Source organism: Anastrepha obliqua, chromosome 5 (assembly GCF_027943255.1).
Source record: "Anastrepha obliqua isolate idAnaObli1 chromosome 5, idAnaObli1_1.0, whole genome shotgun sequence".
Taxonomy (NCBI): domain Eukaryota; kingdom Metazoa; phylum Arthropoda; class Insecta; order Diptera; family Tephritidae; genus Anastrepha; species Anastrepha obliqua.
In genome coordinates this window covers 70,199,340-70,221,851 of record NC_072896.1, presented here as the reverse complement: position 1 = coordinate 70,221,851, position 22,512 = coordinate 70,199,340, and the positions used below count along the sequence as shown (strand labels likewise).

At 33.9% G+C, this 22,512-nt stretch overlaps 1 protein-coding gene across 1 annotated transcript in view; it reads right to left on the bottom strand.

Annotated features, from left to right (window-relative positions):
- Positions 1–20,007, bottom strand: part of LOC129247744 (phospholipase A1 member A) — a 44,846-nt gene extending 24,839 nt beyond the window's left edge. Inside the window, exon 1 of the mRNA XM_054887022.1 lies at positions 19,841–20,007. Within this exon, the coding sequence (XP_054742997.1) occupies positions 19,841–19,934 (94 nt within the window). The 5' untranslated portion in view covers positions 19,935–20,007. The remainder of the gene's footprint in view (positions 1–19,840) is intronic.
- Positions 20,008–22,512: the final 2,505 nt, after the last annotated feature.

Below are 22,512 nucleotides of genomic sequence, written 5' to 3'. Positions count from 1 at the left end.
ACATCTGAGGCATGAAACCACACCTTTACTGTGGGTAAACTGTGATTCACCGAAGCAGGAGCCTTGCGGGAGCTTCTTTCGCCGAAAAACTGAACGGGACAGTCAGGAAAAAGCCGCGTGGTACAAGAATTTTAACACTGCAAATATATTTATCCAACGGATAAATTTGAACTGTTATTGGGGTAGCAAAATACTTAAAAGCCCCTGAAAGCCCTCAATCAGTCGCTGCCCACTCAAAGTATTTTTGGATTGTGGAAAGCAGGTAGAGTTGTCTCGCCACTGATGCCTGGGAAGTCTCTTAATCGAGAACTGTCATATTGTCAGATATCTCTCCTTTACCCAGTAGTGAAAATATCCGTCCTTTACGCACCATCTTTACCGCAACACAGCTTTTAAAACCACAAGAATATTAAGCATACAGATAAATTGATGGTCGAAGAGGAGCACTCAGTGAAGGCTGCAGATCTGTCAAAATACCGCATTTAGGACAGACCATATACATTAGGGCGGGTCGATTTAAAAATCGCTCATTGCTCTGTGAAAATCGTATTCTAGGGATCAAAATAAGAAACTTTGCCGAAGGAACCATACCTCTAAAACGAATTCTGATGTCCCCCAATTTGGGTCGAACGAAAAATCCCACTTTGACCCATTTAGAGTGCTCCAATCGAGTACAAATGTATGACCGACCCCCACTAGCTTTAGAAGGCCGATCCACCCATGTCAGTGGCACACCCCCTGGAACTCCCATGGGGGATTCCCCATACAATCATTTCAAAATATCACCATTTTTGGCCTTTACATGAGAAAAGAAACTAAAAAGTTCGACCCAAATTGGGGGACATCAGAATTCGTTTAAGAGGTATGGTTCCTTCGGCAAAGTTTCTTATTTTGATCTCTAGAATATGATTTCACAGAGCAATGGGTGATTTTTTTGCCTCCCCACAAAAGACACTAAAAGTTCGACCCAAATTGGGGGACATCAGAATTCGATTTAGAGGTATGGTTCCTTCGGCAAAGTTTCTTATTTTGATCCCTAGAACACGATTTTCACAGAGCAATGGGCGATTTTTTTGCCTCCCCACAAATCGACCCGGCCTAATACTCTTATACATACATATCCATAACAAGAATTTTTTGCTCTCTTCTAAGGAACTCAGTAGAATGCGCTGCATGATGTTTTTATTAAACTGTTACTATTGGACTTCGACAGACTATAATTGGTATTCATTGAGAAGAAATTAAGACCTCAACAAGGACTCGCTCTTTCAATGTCGTAATAGTTGTGACTCCAGAAAACCTGCATTGTACTGGCATAGTTACTTTATAGATATTATATTTATAGACATTGTAATAGGCTAAACTCCTAAATTATTCAGCTCCATCTAGAATGGAACCGGATCTACTATGCACATGGCCAATATTTGAAGGAAAAACCCGCGTGCGTTCTTTCTTTTTATATTGTAAGCTTTACACAATTAAAAGTAAGCGGTATAAGTAGGGCACCTTTTAAAAACCGCAATAAAATACTAAAAAATATTTTGAAATACTAAACTTTGGTTATTACATTTTTAATTTAACATATACTATCTGCGCCTTCTTATTTATTTATATACATATATGTGTATGTATGCATGTATGTATGTATGAAGACTATAAAAAAACAAATAGCACAACTGTCGCCTCGTCGACATGAACAAAATTGTAAAATAAAATCATAAACACCAAAAATTATGAAACAAATGTTATATTCACGAGCCACCTTGAACCTTCCCAAAAAAAACAAAATGAACTGCAAATGAAATGCAAACATTCGTTACGGCCAAAAAATATTATTCAAGAAATTGAAAGCAAAAAAATAAAAATTCTTGAACCGAAAGAATATAAATTTAAAAAAAATATTGTGTTCAAGAGTTCAACGGCAATTGAGAGGTGAACGCATGTAACTGTAATTAAATAAAATAGCAACAGTTTCTTGCGGCTGACTGTAGTTGCAACTAAAATTTAAATGCATGCGAGTATATAAACTTTTAATGTATGTGTATATGTATGTATTTATTTATGAATTGGTTTTTATTTATGTTTTGAATGTATTTTAATTAATGTTTGAATTTATAGTGCAACACCAACATGCGGTAAGTCCACCTTGACACTTATTTACGGCGACCAAAGTTTGCCAAATAGGAAAATAAAACACAAAAAAAATAGGAGAAATATATAATACACATACAAATTAATTGAAACATTTATGTGCGTATGTAATTCATGTGTGAGTGTATGTACATATGTAATTACTAGAAACTGCGAACGCTAACGGTAGGCGATATTAAATTGGAAAATGTGACAAAAGAGTAGCAAGTAGACAAATAAAGAGCGTAGCGAACAAAATAAAAGGAGAACCGAAAACAAAAAACAAAATCACAAACGAAGCCATACCCATGAATGTTACGCATGTGCGCGAAATGCAAACGAAAAACTCATTTATTAAAGACACAGCTAAAATGGAATATCTGAGTATCAAACACCTGTTCCTATATTCCTCTACAATAACTAAAGGGGTATTTGTGATTTGGATTCACATCCTAATTGGAATAAATACTTTTTTCAACGGGACAGCATTTGGTGAATCTTGCGCTGATACGAGCTTGCTTTACGGTCTTCAAAAAGACAGCAAATCAAATCAATGAATTGATCAACATCCGAAGTGAAAGCATTTTTGGTACTAATTACTAAAATAGAAACACCAACTACTACAGATGTGTGCCTCAACTAAAAAACTTTTCCTGGTATCCAGTTTCAATGCTGCTCTAGTATTAAACCAATACTATCACAAGCTCTGAAGGACCGTTCACAAGTAGAGTTTGGAGCGAACTTTAAGTGCTCATATTCGCCGCAGTATCAGAATTTGGTCTCAGATCCGATCTCTCAGCTGAAGTTAATACTAGTTGAGTTTTTGGACTGGTGCCCATTTACCCATGTACCAGCCCTTTGGCTTGTCCCGGCCTTTCACTTGTGAATTCCGCTAAGATTCTGACTGGGGGATAGAAGTTCGCTTAAATTCTATATCACTCACTCATCAGTTCATCGGAGTAGGGGAATTTTCGATTGCAACATTGCTGAAAAATGGCAGCCAATATCTATTGTAAATGAAAAATTATGAAACTTTTAAAGACAAGAACAATAAAGACTGCATACAATGCTAGTTTAAACCGCTGTTCGTCTAGACAATATATTATATAAAAGTGAATCTCATCATTCACATAACACCATAGCATAATCAAAGTACGCTCTGTATCTGAGGTCGACAGGAAGTAGTGCGACGTAGAGGTAGATAAGATAAAAAAATATATCCTCTTGCGTTCCTGTAAGTATGAAATAGACCTCGTTAAATGACGTGAGTGGGATTACGGCTATGACTCCAGCCATCCCTGGGGTCACAACATCCACAAGCCGGCTTTTAAGGCAACCGAATCTGGAGTATACCACATTATTGTTTTAGAAAGGTCTTCCAATATAAAAGATTTTCCAATAAGAGGTATTATTTTGATATTCAAAGAAAAATGCTATTTTTTAATATAAATGATCGGATGTTTATTTCATTATAAAGATTAAGGTATGTCGTTAGTAGTGGAAAATAACATCAGGCCAATGACCACCACGATCGCGCTTACAGGACAATATCCTTTTCATGAAATTTTCCATAACCGAATTGCAAAGTGGCTGCCCTATGTCCTCGATAGCTTCACTAATTCCATCTTTGAGGTCTTGAATCGACCCTGGGCTGTTGGTGTAGACCTTCTCTTTCACGTGGTCCCAAAGAAAAAAGTCACGAGTGGTTAACTCACAAGATCTCGGTGGCCAATTGTGTTCACTTCTTCGAGAGACAACACGGTCCGGAAACTTTTCCCGTAAAAGATCAATGGTTTCGTTGCTTTTGTAGCACGTAGCGCCGTCTTGTGGAAAATAAACGTTGTCCACATCAATACCATCCAATTCTGGCCATAAAAAATCGTTAATCATCTCTCGATAGCGCAATCCATAACAAAATAGCACCTGTTATTGGAAAACCCTTTACAGTACATATTCAACGAGGTACTTTGTGGGATCCGAGAATATCGTATTAGAACAAATTGGACCAGTAGCTCAACTGGGAAAACTTTATTTGAGAATTACCTTTTTTATGTACGAGAATCTTCACAACATTTTCATGCGGCTAGTGCAAGCTTCAAAACATTAGCTCTTAAAGTTAATGATGTGAACAAAAATTTTTTTAAAGCAAATCCTGAACGAGGAAGAAGGAGAAGCCGGCCAAGGAGGCGATGGTTGCAAGACGACATACGTTAGACGAGAATCTCACAACATAGAGCGAAAGCGGACAGTCGAGAAGAATGGCGACATATTCTAGAGGAGGCAATAGTCCAGCCTGGACTGTAATGCCAATATGATGATAATGTACAAGACTGTGTTTATATGATTATGTTTTTGGGTTTATTTAATTTTACTGTATGGTATTCATTATTTATGGCTTTGACGTAGGATTTTGTTAGTATATGTAAATGATGAAATAAAAATAAGTGTTTATAAATAACTTCATGTTATTAAAATATTTACTCAAAATATTGCGTGCGTAATGAGTGCATGACTTTGTAATTTTATTATAGTACTTAAGTTGTTTTCAGACCCCTGAAAGCAACGCTTCTGAAACTCACGCAATGCCCCTTCTTTAATTATTACGAATATATTCAGTATACTTGATTTTTCAATTTCCAAAAGTGTTACTCATCATTTGTTGCATTCAACATTATCAATCATGTAATTCGAAGCTAGTCAAAATTTTTTTTTGTGAAAATATTTCATTTTTGTGAAAATTATTTTGCATAGGAGGCTTATTCGCGTATTACGCGCATGTCGTAACCCGGTTGAAAGGTGCAGACTTTTACTAGAGAATGAATTAATAAGAAAAAAAAAACAAAATCTGCTGCTGAAAATTGCATATTTAGACACTGGAGGCTTATTCGTCCAAACTGTAACTTGAACACAGATATTCTTGCTAGGGGTATCTACAACTTTTCAGATGTGGAATAAACACCATGGTAGGATAGAGCGTCGACTAAAATCAAGTTTCTGGCTAGAATTCTTTCGAGCAATTAAACAGAGTTGCTAAATGGGAGTTCATTGTATCTCTTAAGGTTTGAAATTCCGGGGTCTGTATAAGGAAAGGTTTGTGTTCAGAATATTTGCTTTTTATTTTTGAGATTCAAAATACACTACCCGAATAAAAAATAGCCACAGCATTTGATATATTAATCTAATGTAGAATTTTCCTTCCAACTCAAATATGATGGACGCATATTATGAAAGCAGAACGGTTTACGGCATAAATTGAAACTTCCATGTTCGAGCTTTAAAAGAGATAGGTTTACTAAATTTTCAACAAATTCGGCCTTAAAAAAATAAAAAATAATTGGCGCGTGCACTTCTGTTAGGTGTTTGGTTGAGCTCCTCCTCCTATTTGTGGCGTGCGTCTTGATGCTGTTCCCCAATTGTAAGGGGCAGATGGTTTTTTATGAGAAGCTTTTTCATGGCAAAAATACACTTGGAGGTTTGCCATTGCCTGCCAAGGGGCGACCACTATTAGACTGATAGTCACGCACCAACCCATTCGGCCACAAGCGACCGTTAGCTCGCCCTTAGTTATTTCATTTATTATTATTTATAGATAATTGAATAGCCCGTTCGGGAAATTAAAAACTATTCAAATTGACTAAAAAGTGGAAGAGTTATGATGAATCAAGGTTTAATTGTGCAAATTTCTATTTATTATTATTATTTATTATTTCCATTATACTGTATTTATTACTCTTATAATACTATTTTTAGGATTCACTTAAAAATGCTGTGTTTATGGGAATTTTTGAAAATTTGAATTTTGAAATTAAAATGATTTTTATTTTCACTCAACACCCAAGTAGAATATTATAAAATGGCTAAAATTAAAAAATAACGAGGACCTGATAGCGCTAACACCTGTTCAATGCAAATCTCCCAACAAGGAACTTACAAGAAATATAGTGGCTAAGCTAGACAGTTGCCTTCATAGATGACTAGATGTGAAACTCTTTTTCTTGTGAGAGCGCTGAAAAATGTGCATTTTTTATAACATTTTCCAATATTGCCACACCGGTAGAAACATGAATTGGGTATTTTTGAACCAAAGGTCTGGAATTTTTAGTTTCCACACCACTATTGAGGTTAGTATTTAGTGTGCGGTTGCCCAATAGCCTTATATCACTCGTAAACACCTACATATACTAAAAATAAGCACAATCCTTATGAAATATGTACATAAATAAGCAAAAAATTTAAAAATTTATATGTAAATGAAATTATTTAAAACAAAAGTAATTTAATAATAATAAAGTAATGAACGCGAAAAACATAAGTTATAATTAAAAACATGACTTATTGCGATTTTTTAATATAACACAGAAATTGGGTAACAAAAAAAAGCAGATTACCTTTAATTTTTGTAAAATATCTCAGACACAAATTCAGTTCCCTTACCTACGCTTTTCAACCATAGAATATTTACGTATATATTGTACAAATTTACATAAACCAACACACAGTTTTCAATAAAATTACATTATGTACATAGGACTAATTAAAAGTAGAAGTCGAAAAGGATATAACGAGCTTTGGATTCTACAAACTCACTTAAATTCAAATTATTACATTTCAATTGAATTAATTTTAAGACAAATAATTATAAACATTTCAACGCGCCATTTCTCCATTAAGCAAAAAGGAACTGTTTTCGTCAGTTATTTTTGACGCGTTTCTTCTGGCAGCCAGCCATTTCGCCTATCAGCTGTTCAAAATCCCATAATGTGTGAGTGCTGCCAAGTTTTTAAACGTCCTCATGGGCGCTCTCTCTCTCAAAATGAATAAGTTTCACATCTAGTTATCTATGGTTGCCTTAGGAAATATTTATGTCTCTCGAAAAGAATGAGAAGAGAGTTTCTCGAATTGCCCGGTGTTTAAATATGAAAGAAATTGTATTCAAATAATCTATACCAAAATATTCTAAAATAAGTTGAAAAGCGAAAAAACTGCTACCTTGTAAATATAATTTAATATTTCGAAAGGTGTAAATGTGAATTCCAAATTTCTTCATTGGTTTTGTTTTTTTTTTTTTGGTTGACGGATTTGGCATGCGTGACACCTTAGCAAAAACAAAAATAATAATAATTTCAAAAACCAGCGGTATTTTGTTGTCACCGGAAATTTTAACTTAAAAATAAAAATAGTTAAAAAGTTTAAAGTTTTGATGAAACCTTTTAAAATTGTGCACAAAGTTTGAAAAAGTTTTTGCGTTTACAGTTTTTCTTGTAGTGTGAACTACATTTTTATGAAAAACTATGGTATATTAAAAAAAATGTAATGGCGAGCTAAGGATTTTGCAACACGGTTTATATAAGAACAAATCGTAAGTGTAAGAATAAGTAGTGATCAGGGCAAGCACATTTACAGAACAGGTATTTTTTCGCTTGAACAAAGTTGGGAGAAAATAAAATCGAATAATCAGCCATCATTTGACCGTCAGAAGCTGCGATTTGGCTCCATTCGTTTTTTATTTATGGCCACATTAAATAAAACTCGAAACATTAGGGTGGTTTATCCCTGTACTTGTGCGTTCTACAACAACAACCATATAACCCAAAGCTCCAAACTTTGCACAAAATTCAAAAAAATCTAACAAATTTAAATAAATTATCATCAAAGTTTTTAAATTTTTTAATTAAAATCTTTAGAAAACTTAAAGGTATGCAATTTTATAGCCCATTAAATTTTAGTATAATAAACAGTAAGATTTAAGTGGTTAAAAAATCGCGTTGATTGCCACAAATTTTTTTTTACCTACGATGTTGAGAATTTTAATATATGTATATAAAGCATTTGTTCGAACGCTTTTTATAGGAAAGAAAATAGACGAAAAAATTTTCAAGAGCGACAGAAAATTTTGAATCAGTCGAAACAAGCTTTTTGTTGTATCAATACTGAATGTTCTACAAACGGCGTTAAAAAGTGGGAAATTTTGATGTAATTTTGTTTAGTTTATTAAGTTTTGTGAATTGAAATTGTTAAAACTTGGTAGTCGTCGCGTTTTTGCTTGAATTCAACTGCCTTCGAACTCTAATCAATCAGCAGCAAAGTCATAAAAGAAGAAACGGAATCCAAGTAACTAAAGCTGCAAAAATATTAGAAGCTCTAAAATATATAATTTGGCGAAATAAGTATGAGCGTGTAAAAAGTAAAACACCTACATATATATATTTATATGTATATAAAGTATGAGTGCGACCAATTATAATTCTTCAAAACCGAAGGCAGACACAACAGAAGCACAACAACTGTTGAAATGCATGTGCTTAGAGCTATCGCCGGCCACACTCTATGTTCCGCGGAATCGAGGATATCGAAATCATGTTGAGAGGATGCACTCTGACAGAATGGCGAATGTAGCGTTGAAAGCTAAGCCAAACGCCATAAAACAGCAAGGACGACCACCCAGGAGATGGAACGCATCCTGGACACCGAGCAAGAAAGATAATTTCACTTATCATTTTAACATACAAAAATTTTACTTACTTTTAATCCTTTTATGTTTGTAAATAACAGGAGGAAGAAGAAGAACAAAAAACGAGAAATTTTAATGCTAATTTATAATGTAAGGTGGCTTCTAATGAGCGGGTATTCTGTCATCTAGAAAACTTGAACCAATCTGACAAAACAGAAGGCACCATTGAGGTTAAAAAGCTTTAATAAAGTTAGATCAATTATCAAAATCTTTGGGGGAAAAATCACAGTGTAACAAATTTTAAAGGAAAGTATAACAAATAGACATAAAACAAACCTCGGCGTTTTTTTGCGCAATACTGTATATTTATGACATTTTGGTCTTCTTCCATTTAATAGCAGTTTATTAAATGGTGGTAGTTTTATTTTGTATCATACGGCTGACCTTTCAAAACGAAACGAAAATCGCAAATATAATATTCATGAAAACATCTTATTAAATTCGTAAATGTACATACATAAATAAAATATATAAATATGCTTCAAAAATGGTAACAAGTTAATTAACTTTATTATTGAAGAAGCGTTTGCAAATGTGAACTATTCATATACACGTCCTTCAAAAATATACCAAGTAATAATTTTAAGTATGTGGTTGAAAACTAGAAAAAATAATAATAAAAGAATTAAATGCAAATGCAAAAGCTACGAAGTGGAAAGCTTGAAGGAAGCACACTAAGCAAAGTGTTGATCGAACAGTAGAAAATATTAGTAAATCTATAAACAATTAACGCAGAAATATGTTACACTCATTTTTTTTTTGCCTACTTATAATATATTTTTCCCCCTAACACATTTTTAAATTACTTGTGCAATAGTTTATCAATAGCAAACGGAGCTTGGAGCTAGAGCTTTGCAAATCAGTCAGTGCGTTAATTCGTCTGTCATTGCCAATTTGTGCCCTTTTATAGACTTGCGATACATTTTTTATAGTTTCCATTTTATGAATTTTTTATAAGTTTTCTAAATTTGCTTTGTCGTAATTCGTAGCTCATTATTGACATTGTTGTTGTTGTTGCGTTGAATTCCAAAAGATATCGTCACAACTACGCGTTGTCAAGTCTCTTGTAGTCGCCGTCAAATTGGTTGCGTTCAATTTCTTTTCTCTTATTTAATTTTTCGTTTGCTTAAAATTTCATAAACGGTACCTTTTTTGTGTGCTTTTCAATGAATTTACTCGAATTGAATTGGTTGCATATTGCATACCTATTTTGTACCTCTTTAACGTAATAAAGCCATTGAAGGACTTTTCACAAATTCCAAGTTAATTAAAGAGCAACGCTTTTTTCTATTATTAGCAACTATTAGTCATAACATTAACTATCAGGTAAGCACAAGGGTGAAAGATGATTTGTCGCAGTCAGCAGTTATTTAACGCATGGAGGCGCCATGTTGCCACACAGTTGATGAAAAATACCCCATTAACTAAGGTAGCTTAATTAATCACAGCATTTTGACTATCTAAAAAAAATTTTTCAAGTCATATTTTATGAAACTCATTAAGTCTGTCCCACACGCATTGCGAGCCTAGTACTTCATAGCATTTCCGCTTAAAATATGCTTACGTGGTTTCTCAGCCATAGGCTTTCCAATTTACTTAAACACCGCAACCCACATTGGACCCGCCAGTTTAAATTTTTTAATCATCCCAAGAATATTAGATGTTACTACTCCAAAAAATTCAAGACTGCTATATACGACGAAATTGTTTACATGCATACACTATTCAATACCGAATTTTGCTTTGAGGAGTATCTTCTTTACAAGAATTTTTCTGGAAAGAATGTGAAGATTACTTAATCCTTGGCCAGAACTGTTTACCCATCTATTTGCATTCATAAGTGGAAAGATCCAAAACTAGACTGATAAGTAAGAAGCGAAATACGTTGTTACACAACTTTAGATTTTGACAACCGGTCCATTGTAATACTTTTTCGAGATAAAGCTACTTATAGCAGAGTCCGCCAGACAGCCAAACAGAAGAGAAGCTGAAGAAACCAAGTTGGGCTAAAATTTGATAATGGAAGATCTCGCTCCCTCATCTGGCTTTGTCACGCTTGACTAGCACCCCTTGACGGAGACATAGTTGAGAAGATTGAGAGGAGTTGATTTTTACGTAGCTACCGCAGCACCAAACTTCGAAAAGATATTTTTAAGTGTGCCAATACCCAAACTCCTTTCATCAATATTCCTTATAGCTTGTAAATCTGAGTTCAAAGCATACTTACGAAATTCAACTTAGGCCAACAAGCCGGTTCTATCCTCCTATCCTTGCAAATACAATTTACTTTGAAAAATTTAATACAACCTTTTATTAACAAAATCAGTGTAGATTCAGGTATTCTTAAAAGTTTTCAGTCAATATTAAGTAACTCAAAAAATATCTCATAAAAAGTATCTACCGTTTGGAGTCGGCTTGAAACTGTAGGACCCTCCATTTGTGAAACAATATCAAGACGCACGCTACAAATAGGAGGACGAGCTCGTCCGAACACTCAAAATGGGTGTAGGTGCCAATTATATATATGTATGTATATACTTATTTCATTGTATTTTTTTCTGAAATAGGACTCTAAATAAATTTATGTCCAGCACTCAAAGCTTTTGCAAAACGGCAGATGGTTTTTTATGATGAGCTTTTTTCATGGCAGAAATACTCTCGGAGGTTTACCATTCCCTGCCGCCGGGAGACTTCTATTTGAAAAACATTTTCTGAAATGATGCTTAATGCCCGAGGTTTGGAACGTATGGTAGTCACGCACCAACAAATTCGGTTACGGCACTGCCTCAATTAAATTTTGTACTTTATTATATTACTTAAAACCGCTTCAATTTATAACCCTTTTTTAGAAATGTGGCAGTCCCACTTAAACACCTTTCCTTTTCAATATCAAAAATTTACTTATTTCATTATTATAATTATTATTATTAGATATGTGGCAAAAACTCTGCTTTTATACCAATTTCTCATTTCAATTATTGAAAAAACATTTTCATTAAATCCCTATATAAAATATTTATTTTCGCTTGAAATTGGCATTAAATATATTTCTTATTTAGATATATGGCAACCCTCAGCAAATTTATTTTTAGTGTATTAGATATTTGTTCAACAACTTCTCTCTGTGAATTCCGAATGGTCGTCACGCACCAACCCATTCGTATACGACGGCCGCCTACACAAGTAGATTAAATATTTCTGAAACAATTCCTATTAAGTCATAGAAATACCATATTTAATTCTTTAAGTGTTTTAGGTAGATGGTCGTTTGATGCCCTCATAGCATACCTTCAATTAATTTACATAACTCAATAATTTTTTTTAGATGGGTGGCACCTCTACTGATAGATATTTCTTTCGATGTCTCTATTGTTATATATTTTAATTAACTTGCATATTTAATTCATCTTATTTCTTAGACATTTGGCAACCCTGTTCTTAAATACTCGTTTTCTCACGCTATATTGTAAAGCTTTAATATACTTGCCCATTTAATTCGTTTTATTTTTCATATAGGTGGGAACCCTACATTTAAATACCTTTGCTTGACATCCATATTGTAATTAACCTGCATATTTACTTAGTTATATACTTTTGATAGGTGGCAACCCGGTTAAAATTATGCTTAAATTAAATCTTTCCCAAACACCTTTCGATTAATACCAAAAATGTGATGACTTTTACGAGTACTAATTTGTCGGAACGTGTTTCTTAGGGTATCTAGTAGCACATTTATGTATTCCGCAAGCGGTTAAAGTGTAGCTACATTTATTACTATCTCGTACGAAGTCAAAAGTGTAATTTTGCACCTACTTTTATGTTTTGATGAAAGTAATAAAGATTCAAATAATAATAAGTAAAAAGTACTTTGTACTTTTATTAGGGCATTTTTGGATCATTAAAAAATTGCCAAAAGCATAAAATACATTTAAAGCAAATTTTCAGTAATTTAGGATGAGGAAGTAGTTTGCAATATAATAATAATAATGCAGTAAAAATGCCTCAATTGCAATACTGCTTTTTTTATAGGACATTCAAAGTACAAATAAAATGCATGTACCTATGCACAGTTGCGAACATGAAAATGGAAGTACCACAAAAATATTAGATTTTTTCCAAAAAGGTTTAATCTATGATGTTATTAGAAAGTTTTTATTATTATTTAAAAATATTATTCTATTCTTTAACTGAACACATATTTAAATCAATACTACAATGCGAAAAAAAACTTTTTGTAACGAAAGATGGAAATTCAGGGTTAACATTAAAATAGCAGACTCCATATACAGTGGGGAGCAAAACTGAGTACATGTTCGAAGACTTTGTACAAAAATGCCCACAGAATGAAAACGACCAAAGCAAATGAAACAATTTTTCTTTTAATTTTGCTGTATCAATTCAGAATGCATTTCAGTGAAAGAAAAATAAAAAATCAAAAGAATGATGAAAAAGAAAATGAAAAACAAAAACAACTCGCATGTATTCAGTTTTGCACATTTCTATTTTTAGCTATGTCATCGCCGAATGAATCTTGATTTACAATTATCAAGCAGCAAAATCATCCCAAAAAGAAAGAAATATGTAATTTATCTTATTTTAGTCTTTCGGTGAGATCAGTGCAATCAATTGCATTAATATTTGAAGTGTTCCTGAAATTTAACAAAAATGAAAAAAATTCCTTTTGACGTTGAGAATAATATCAAGTGCCTAACAGAACAAGGCTCTTCGTCTCGAAAAATTGCAAAGGCTTTAAATATTAGTCAGTCGGGTGCAAGTAACCTATTCTGACCAGATTTGTGAAAAATACAGAAAAACTGCATTGACAAAGCCTGCAAATACAAAGTCACTAATATGTAGTTGAGTTTTCCAAATTTTTATTGTGGCAGCACAACGACGGGGCATTGAGTCCACCAATTGCTCACATCGCTGTTTTGGAATCTTCAGCCACGCATTTTTAACAATTTCCCAAAGTTGTTGATTATTACTCGGCTTGGCATTGTGTACTGCTATTCTACTATTTCTATAAGATTAAAGTCGGGGACTGAGCAGACCATTCCATAACTTCAGTTTTAATTGCGCGAAACCAATTTTTGTCCTTCCGACTCGTGTGTTTAGGATCATTATTCTGCTAGTAGGCCCATTTTATTAGCATTTTCTCTCTGCAATAAGTACTCCATTCAGTATTATTTTCACATTGACGTCCATTATGCCATCAATTTTATGTATACGGCCTATACTATAATATGAAACACATCCGCATATCATTATTTTTGAGCCCCCATGTTTAATGGTATTTAGGGTGTATTATGGCTGATTTTCGGTGTCAGGTAGAACAAAACTATTTTAGACTCGTCAGTCTATAAAATATTACGCCACTTGCCAGCTGCGCAACTATCATATTTTCTTGCCATTCTTACTTTATGCTTTGGTTTCAGGTGTGGCTTTTTTGTGGGCTGCGAGCTGCTAGTCCAGCCTCTTGATTTCTACGTACACTCATGCCAGAAATATTTAACATCACCTCTTTTTTTAATTTGCATGGCTGCCTTCATGGGCTTCTCTTTGGAGCACCTTACGATTCTGCTATCGTCTTGCAGGGAATTTTTTCGTTTTTTTCCTCTTTTATCCGGCTTTTCCACAAATTAGATTGCGTTTATGCTGAACATGGAAGAACATTTTGCATTTCTGTGTAAGATCATTCATCTGCCCTTAATTTCAGAATCTTTTTTCGATGTTCTGTAGCGCAGATTTTCGTTCGACCCACTATAGTCACAACATAAGTAAATTATACTTGCGGCTCACCAAAATTAAAAAAGAGAAAATATAAATAAATAATAAAAAATACACTTTCGGCTAAATCTGTGCGAAATTTTATTAATATTCCTTGTGTAACCTTAAACAACTGAAGACTCTTCTATTTCAATGTTGCACTGAAGAACGTACCAACGCCAATAAAGAACCGTATATTACGCTGACAGATTTATTCAAATATAGGAAGCTCTACACATCTAAGATTCCTTAAACCTTGGTAGGTGTTTGGTATTGAAATTATCTTTTGTATGATTTAAAGGAAAAAACTAAAGACTTCAAAATAATTTTTTAAAGGTACAGTTCGGTAATTCGCTTTTTGTCATGGCGCCGATTTTTTGGGATGCGAACGATGTCATCCCTATGGGTTTTTTAGAAAAAGGAAGAACAATACTACAGTGCACCACTTTCACGAAAAATTGAAGGAGACACGGCCACATTTGGTGAAAAAGAAGGTGATGTTTCACCGGAATGACGCACCAGCACATTCGTCCCGAGTTGTTGCCGCCAAACTGGCTGGTGCCCTGGCTAGGCTCGCTGCGACGTTTTCTTGTTCCTCAACATAAAGAACGAGGAAGTCACCGCCAAGACCGATGCGTGTTTTAGAGGGTTTGACAAATCCTATTTTTTGGTGAAGTTAAAAAATGGACGGTGCGTTGTGAGAAGTGTACCTTTCTATGTTGAAAAAAAAAATTGTTTTTTGACACAATAGTATCTTCAGTTCTAACACAGGTACTTATTGAACCCTCCTCGTAGTCAATTTCAATTTATTGCGCAACCATCTAAATAAGTAGGCAGCATAACCGAAATGGTTTAAGAAACATTGCGAATTAAATATTCGTAAATGTTTATGGATGGAGTGTGTATGTATGTATCTACAAAACAATGAAGTGACTTTGCAGTACGCAAAGTGGCGTATCGAGAAGGTAAGTATGGATGAGTGCAGTAAATGCGGTTAGTGCACAGCAACACATGCGCAGGCATAAGTTGGAGTGTTTTGGGCAGGTGCTAAAAAGAAAGTTGTGCTGGGTTTATTTAAATCACTTTCGATTTTGGCGCGCCTGCGCGGTAAAGCACTTTGCACAGTCGATAAACAAAAGGAAATGAGACTAATTTTAAGGCAATGCAGCGAAAGAAAGGTCAGAGTAAAGAGTAAATAAAAAACTAAAAAATCGCTTTTAAATGGTAATTATGGCCGAAGGCAAAATAAAAATAAAATAAAAAAAATTAAGAAACAAATAATAAGTAAATATTGAAAATGTACGAAAAAGTCAAACAATTTTAACCACCTTTTGTTTCTTAGCTTATTTTTCAATTTTCTGTGACCGACATTTCACGTGAGTCAACGCAGAATGGGTAGTTAGTAAACAGAGGCAAGGCAAAGGACAAATAATCTTTTCACAGAAAGAAAACTTTATGCACCCGGCGCAGGTTTGAACTTCAAATAACTGTGACGTGCATCTTACACAATTTTGTTCCATTTAAATTCTGTTACAAAGACAAAGACAAAGTTGTAAAACTATAAATACAAAAACACAAATTGGCAAGACTAATTATTAGGGTGGTCCAAAAAAAATTTGTATGCTGCCGCCCCCCAAAATAGTAAAGAATGAAAAATAAAAAGACCCGTATTTTTTTTTTTTTAATCAGACCATATTTAATGGTGCCGCCGGGGCTTTGAAATATCCCATGCATTTTGCATGGGAAAAAAATACTTTTTCGTAGATTTCATGTAAAAACCTGGAAAATGAATATATTTTAACCGGATACCTCAGTTTCTCTTCATAATTGGTCAGGGAATAACAACCAATTATGAAATAATTAATTTTTTTTGTATTAACTATTTTCATAAAAGTAATATAAAATATTGTTTTTCGATTTTTTCTTAGATTTTCGTTTTATGGGGGCTTTTTGGGGTTCTATAAAAAATAGTTAATACAAAAAAATTAATTATTTCATAATTGGTTGTTATTCCCTGACCAATTATGAAGAGAAACTGAGGTATCCGGTTAAAATATATTCATTTTCCAGTTTTTTAATTTTAATTTTTTTTGTATTAACTATTTTCATAAAAGTAATATAAAATATTGTTTTTCGATTTTTTCTTAGATTTTCGTTTTATGGGGGCTTTTTGGGGTTCTATAAAAAATAGTTAATACAAAAAAATTAATTATTTCATAATTGGTTGTTATTCCCTGACCAATTATGAAGAGAAACTGATGTATCCGGTTAAAATATATTCATTTTCCAGGTTTTTACATGAAATCTACGAAAAAGTATTTTTTTCCCATGCAAAATACATGGCATATTTCAAAGCCCCGGCGGCACCATTAAATATGGTCTGATTAAAAAAAAAAAAAATACGGGTCTTTTTATTTTTCATTCTTTACCATTATGGGGGGCGGCAGCATAAAAATTTTAATATAAATTTTTTCCCATGCATTTTTGGACTACCCTACTAATTATTTATTTATTTTTAAATTTAAATTTTGTTTGTTTGTTTAACATGAAAAAAAATAGTTCATTCTATAGCAAAGACCATAAATCCAAGTTTCAAACTTTGTTTAAGATTTATACAAATTCGACAAATTTCCATCAAAATTTCAAACATTTTAATAAAAACTAAAAAAAGATTGAGTTTTACTACATCTCAAAATGGATGAGTGGGTTGTCTAATATATGAACGCTGTCCTATTATTTACGTTTCCAATTTTTATTTTTCATAAATGACGAGCTTTTTCAAAATATAAAAACCCAAATTTTGAAAATTCCCAAAAATTGTGATTTATGCATATTCAATTTGTGCTTCATTCTCACAGTGAGCATCGAACTCCTGACCAACCGAATAGTCAAAAAAAAAAAGAAAGCTAAAAAGACAAGAAAAAGCAATATCTAAACTCTTAACTTTTCGATGCAAAGCAAATATTATCAAACAGCATCACTGAATCCATCTACAACAGGCGAAGCGACAACAGCATTCATACAAACATATTTGTAAATCCATTTACAAATACTGTTAATCAGTCATTTAAGTGCGAGATTTGTTGTTAATTGAAATGTTAAGCACACATAAAAAAAGCAAGCAACCATTTCCGAAACAAACATGAAAGCAAAGTGAAGATAAAATGACAATGAGAGAAAGAGGCGGCGGGCAGTATTACATAGCCATGAAAGTAAAAGTTTTGGCACATTAACTCATTGGCCAACAACAAAACGGTTTGGCAAAAATGGATTGTGAATGGGCACAGCAGAAGGGATAGAGTTGCCAGTTCACAAAAATATAGTGCAGTTATGGTCGGCATTGAAAAATCTCTAAAATTTTTTAAATTGAAACTCTTATAAAAAGTAACTTTCGAATTTACCCAAGCCGCTCACCATTAATACGAGTACCAAAAATGACCAATTTATGTTTTGGTAATTAAAACTCGAATGTTTCGCATTCACATAGGTTCGAGGCGCACCATAAAAATAGTTATCGCAAAATCAGGCAAACATTTAAAGTGAACTGAAATTTCAATTTGGCTTCCAATGGACTGTGGATGGGTAATGGATGTAGTAGTTTACTTAGCAGCAAGAAATTAAGGTGAAAATGTTACTGTGTACAAGAAGTTATGTGTATCAGAGGGTGACGAGTCGATGGACTCGGAAACTTCCTTCCCATTTTGTGGGCGCTGCTGGTATTTAACATAGTCGTGCTTGTTTTGCAGACGTATCAAATCCAGTCATTCGAAAGTGACATTAAAATTGACAAAGAGATGATAAGGTTGATTTCAAGTCTTCTTCAAGATTTGGCGTACCTTGAATATCGGTCAAGGCCAAACCAGTTTATAAACGATAGATTTTCCACACACTATGCAGGGGCAGCGCAGATGTGGCTTAAAACACATTTCAATTTAAATCGGGAGGCGAGTGTTCGTCCGACCATATTGTAAATAGGAGTTAGCGCTGTGTCACATCCTCATTCCTATATTCGTAGAATAGCTTAAATGGCATTCCGCCAGCTCCTGCGGCTTTGAATGTCATTATCTGCCGGTATGGTAATCCGATCAGCCTATGAATCAACTGAAGCTCTTCGCACGTGGTCAGCCGCTGCTCTCAAAGAGTGAGAAATGTACCTGTACGGTTAGCCCAAATTATTTAGTTTAGTTGAGCAGCGTTCTCGGAGAGCAATAGTGAGAGTTAGCTGGAAAAATTTGTGTCAATTCAAGAATGATAGAAATAAGTTACGCCCATCACAGAGAGCGTGACGTCACATTAGCTTAGGTATGCAGTATTGCCAACCATTTACTCTTCTCAATAAATTTAGTGCTTTTTTATACCCAAAAACTGCGAAAATTTGTAGGTTTGGTATTTGTTCCTTTTTTTTAATTTAAAGTTACCGAAACGGTTAAAAACATAGGGCATCAAGAGATTTATTCATAGTAAAAATAAGCAAAAAAATGCTGAAGGAACCATAAGGATATTTTTACAAAAAGAGTACCTTATCTTGTTACATAACCTCAAATGCAAGGAGTACTTGGGACGCAGTCCATTCCCAATACAAGTCCGACACCGAGTTTCAGCTGCCTTACATTGGAGCTGTCACGATATGTTTTTAGGGCTCACCCCGTCCATAATATTTCTTGGATAGTTCATTTCCGAAATACATCTTTTTAGATTGGATAAAGATGAGACTTGTAACTATGCCTAAGATCCTAAAGCAACCAACCAGTGAACAGGACAAATTCACCTAAAAATTAAAGTTATGCTCTTAGTTTTTGTTCTGCCCAAAATTTTAGCCGGGAATATTAACTGAGTGGCTTGCGGCGGTCGTTTGCGTGAAGATATTCTTAAAACATAGTATAGATTTTTGGAAAGACACCATGAGCACATGGTCCGAAGCTCTATCCACAACAACTGCCACGTGACTTCTCCTTTTTCTGTAGATTGGAATGGGAAGTATAGATTAGCGACCTTTCCATTTGATATTTGAATAGTACAGAAAAGGCTGGCTGTAAGCTGCATGGGATGTTTAAGGCTGCAATACTCAAATTCAACTTGAAATAATAAAACAATTCAAGAAGTTTCCCGTTTTTTATGCACGTTAAAAGAAAAAGCAAATATTTGTGTATAAAATAGGGTTAAATAGGAAAAATTATCTAACTCACGGAAGAGTTTTCTCAAAATATTTTTTCGAAGTTTAATTTATTTGGTTTATTTTCAAATGATTTTTAAATAGCTATTTCTTCCTCCACCGCTGTTGAGCATAGTTTTTTCTTCATTAAAAATATATTTCTCCCAATATTTTCTTATAATAACTTGACTTGCCTTCTAAGTGATTTAAATTTGAAAAAAGTGTGCTTGTAAAATGAGTACAATTATGTAAGTAGATATGTATAAAATTACAATACTTACCGGCATGATCCGCATGACAGCTAAGCAGCAGAAGACTGTGAAACAGTAATGTAGCGAAAACATTGTTGTTGTATTTTCGGCGAATAAACGACATTTTATTTATATTTGAGGCCTGTCTTGTTGCTGGTTGTTTTATTTTGTAGATTTTGTTCAGCAGTTCAAGTATATTTTTTGTTGTTGGTTATTTACAGCAGTTTTAATTGCTTTTACTTTTTTAGATATTAATTTTTAATTTTTAGTATTACTTCCAACTGCTTACACTAATTAAAAAAAAAAGAAACCGTTATGTTACCGAATATCAAACATAGTTTCTTCGCTTGACTTAAATTGCACAGTTTTATGTGGGTAGATACTATTTCTGAAATAAATGCCTTATTTATTTTATAGTTTTTACGTAAATTTTAATAACTAATTTAATTTAATTTTTATAATTAATTATTATTTATTCATTTTATTTATTTCTTTATTACTTATTATATAGGAATTAATTTTTGTTGGTCTAAGGATGCAAATAACAATTTGTCGGAAAATGTTCCATACAAATTATTGGGTATGGGAATTATTAATTTAAGCAATTAAATAATACATGATATTATGTGTAGTATGTGCCATTGGAAGCTTCAACTTTACTTCACCTTAATGATAAATTCGAGTTCTTTTGACTTGATCCATTTTTGAGCCAGTTTGCGATGCTCTCGTAAGAAGTGAATCGCTCTCCAATAAGGGCTGACTGCATTGATCGGAACAGATGGTAATGCGAAGGTGCAATGTTTGGGGTATATGGGGGCAAGATTTCCCAATTCAATCCCTCTAAATATTTCTGGACCGATTTAGCAACGTTTGGTCTGGCGCTGTCATGCAACAAAATTAGTTTGTCTTGTCTACCGTCCCATTCTGGCCGCTTTTCTTTGAGAGCTCGATTCAAACGCATTAGCTGCAGTCGGTAACGATCGCCAATTATGGTTTCAGACGTTTCTCGATATCCCTCTCCTTCAATTGATGTGGCACCCAGTTACTTGCTTTCTGGATCATCCTATCGTGTGCAAACGTTTACCGACGGTTGATCGGTCAACAACCAACTCTTTAGACATATCATCAAGGGTTGGACATGCGTCTTCATCCAATAATTGTTGTAGTTGAGTATCTTCGAGTTTTTTCGGTGCCCCTTCGCGATCTTTATCACTCACGTCGAAATTGCCACTTTGGATGCATGGAAACCACCTTTACAAGTTTTAGTTGATGGAGCGTGATAACCGCAAATATTGATCAATATACGACACGTTTCAGCTGCACTTTTTTTTTAAAGGTAATAATGAAGCATGACTTCCCGATAAGAGCATTGACATTTTTAACACAAATATGTCAAATATCAACTACTGCGATCGAGACCTCACATATACACCTTCAAATCACCAGTACATATAATATATTACTAGCGCGAACACAAAAATAGTCTCAGCAGGGCCACCTCTTTTTCGAGGTGGGAAACTTATTCCCATACCCAATAAAAGAAACAGGTTAATTATTTTTTTTTTAGTTTACCTCGCTTCTTTATTTTATTTAAAACTTCTTAAACCTACAAACTTGCCATAAAAAAGGTACAAATAGCAAAAGCAAGGCATTGTTTCTCATTTTAGGCTAGTTTGAATATTTTAGTTGAATATTAGAACCTTAACGAAAAAGAACGCAGGTATTACTTAGTCCATTTATTCTATCCCTTAAATTTTTTGTTACAAAAAATAAATATTTTGCTTTTTATTTCTATTGAGTTTCTTAAAAAATTGCCACCTTTATTCATTTCATATTTTTCTCTAAGCTACAAACATTTTGCTTTGAGGTTGTACTGCTCGCTATGAATAAGCTATCACTTAAAACTATCTTTTTTACAGGGTGGGCCATATAGCGTTTGCTTTTTGAACCACCCATTTTTTTGAGAATGATAACACAAATGACATGTCAAATGTGTTCATAATTTACTTAAAGGTTTGACATTTACGAAATGGGATGCTATACGCTTGAACAAAATTGGGAAATATTGAACCTATTTCCAAAGTGGTCAGTCTTCTTCTGCTTCCGCGGTTACAGTAAATGGCGAGCGTTACCTTGATATGCTCAACGAGTTTTTCTTTCCAAAAATTGAAGAGGGTGACATGGACGACATTTGGATTCAACAGGACGGTGCAACTTTTCACACTGCCAAAGTTACACTCGAACTTTTGGCTACCATTTTTGAAAACCGAATAATCAGCCGAAATTCCGATATCAATTGGTCGCCTCCGAGCTGTGATTTAAGCCCGTTGGATAAATGCTTTGCGAACCATCCAGAGACGATTGATGCTTTAAAACACGAAATCGAAGTTCCCATTCATGAAATTGGAGCCCAAACAATCGAAAATGTGCTCAAAAATTGGGTTGATCGAATGGCCTACTGCAAAGCCAGTCGTGGCAGTCATTTGAACGATATTATTTTTCATTCATAAATGACAATGTTCAATCTTCACAATAAAAAAAAAAAAAAAAAAAAAAAAAATATTAATTACTTTTTTTTTATAGCCGATTCAAAAAGCAAATTTTACATGGCCCACCCTATATAATGAAAAATGGCGTTGCTCTAAAAAACTTAAGTGAAAAACCGCCAATTTAGGACTCTTTTTCCACTTATACGCATTGCA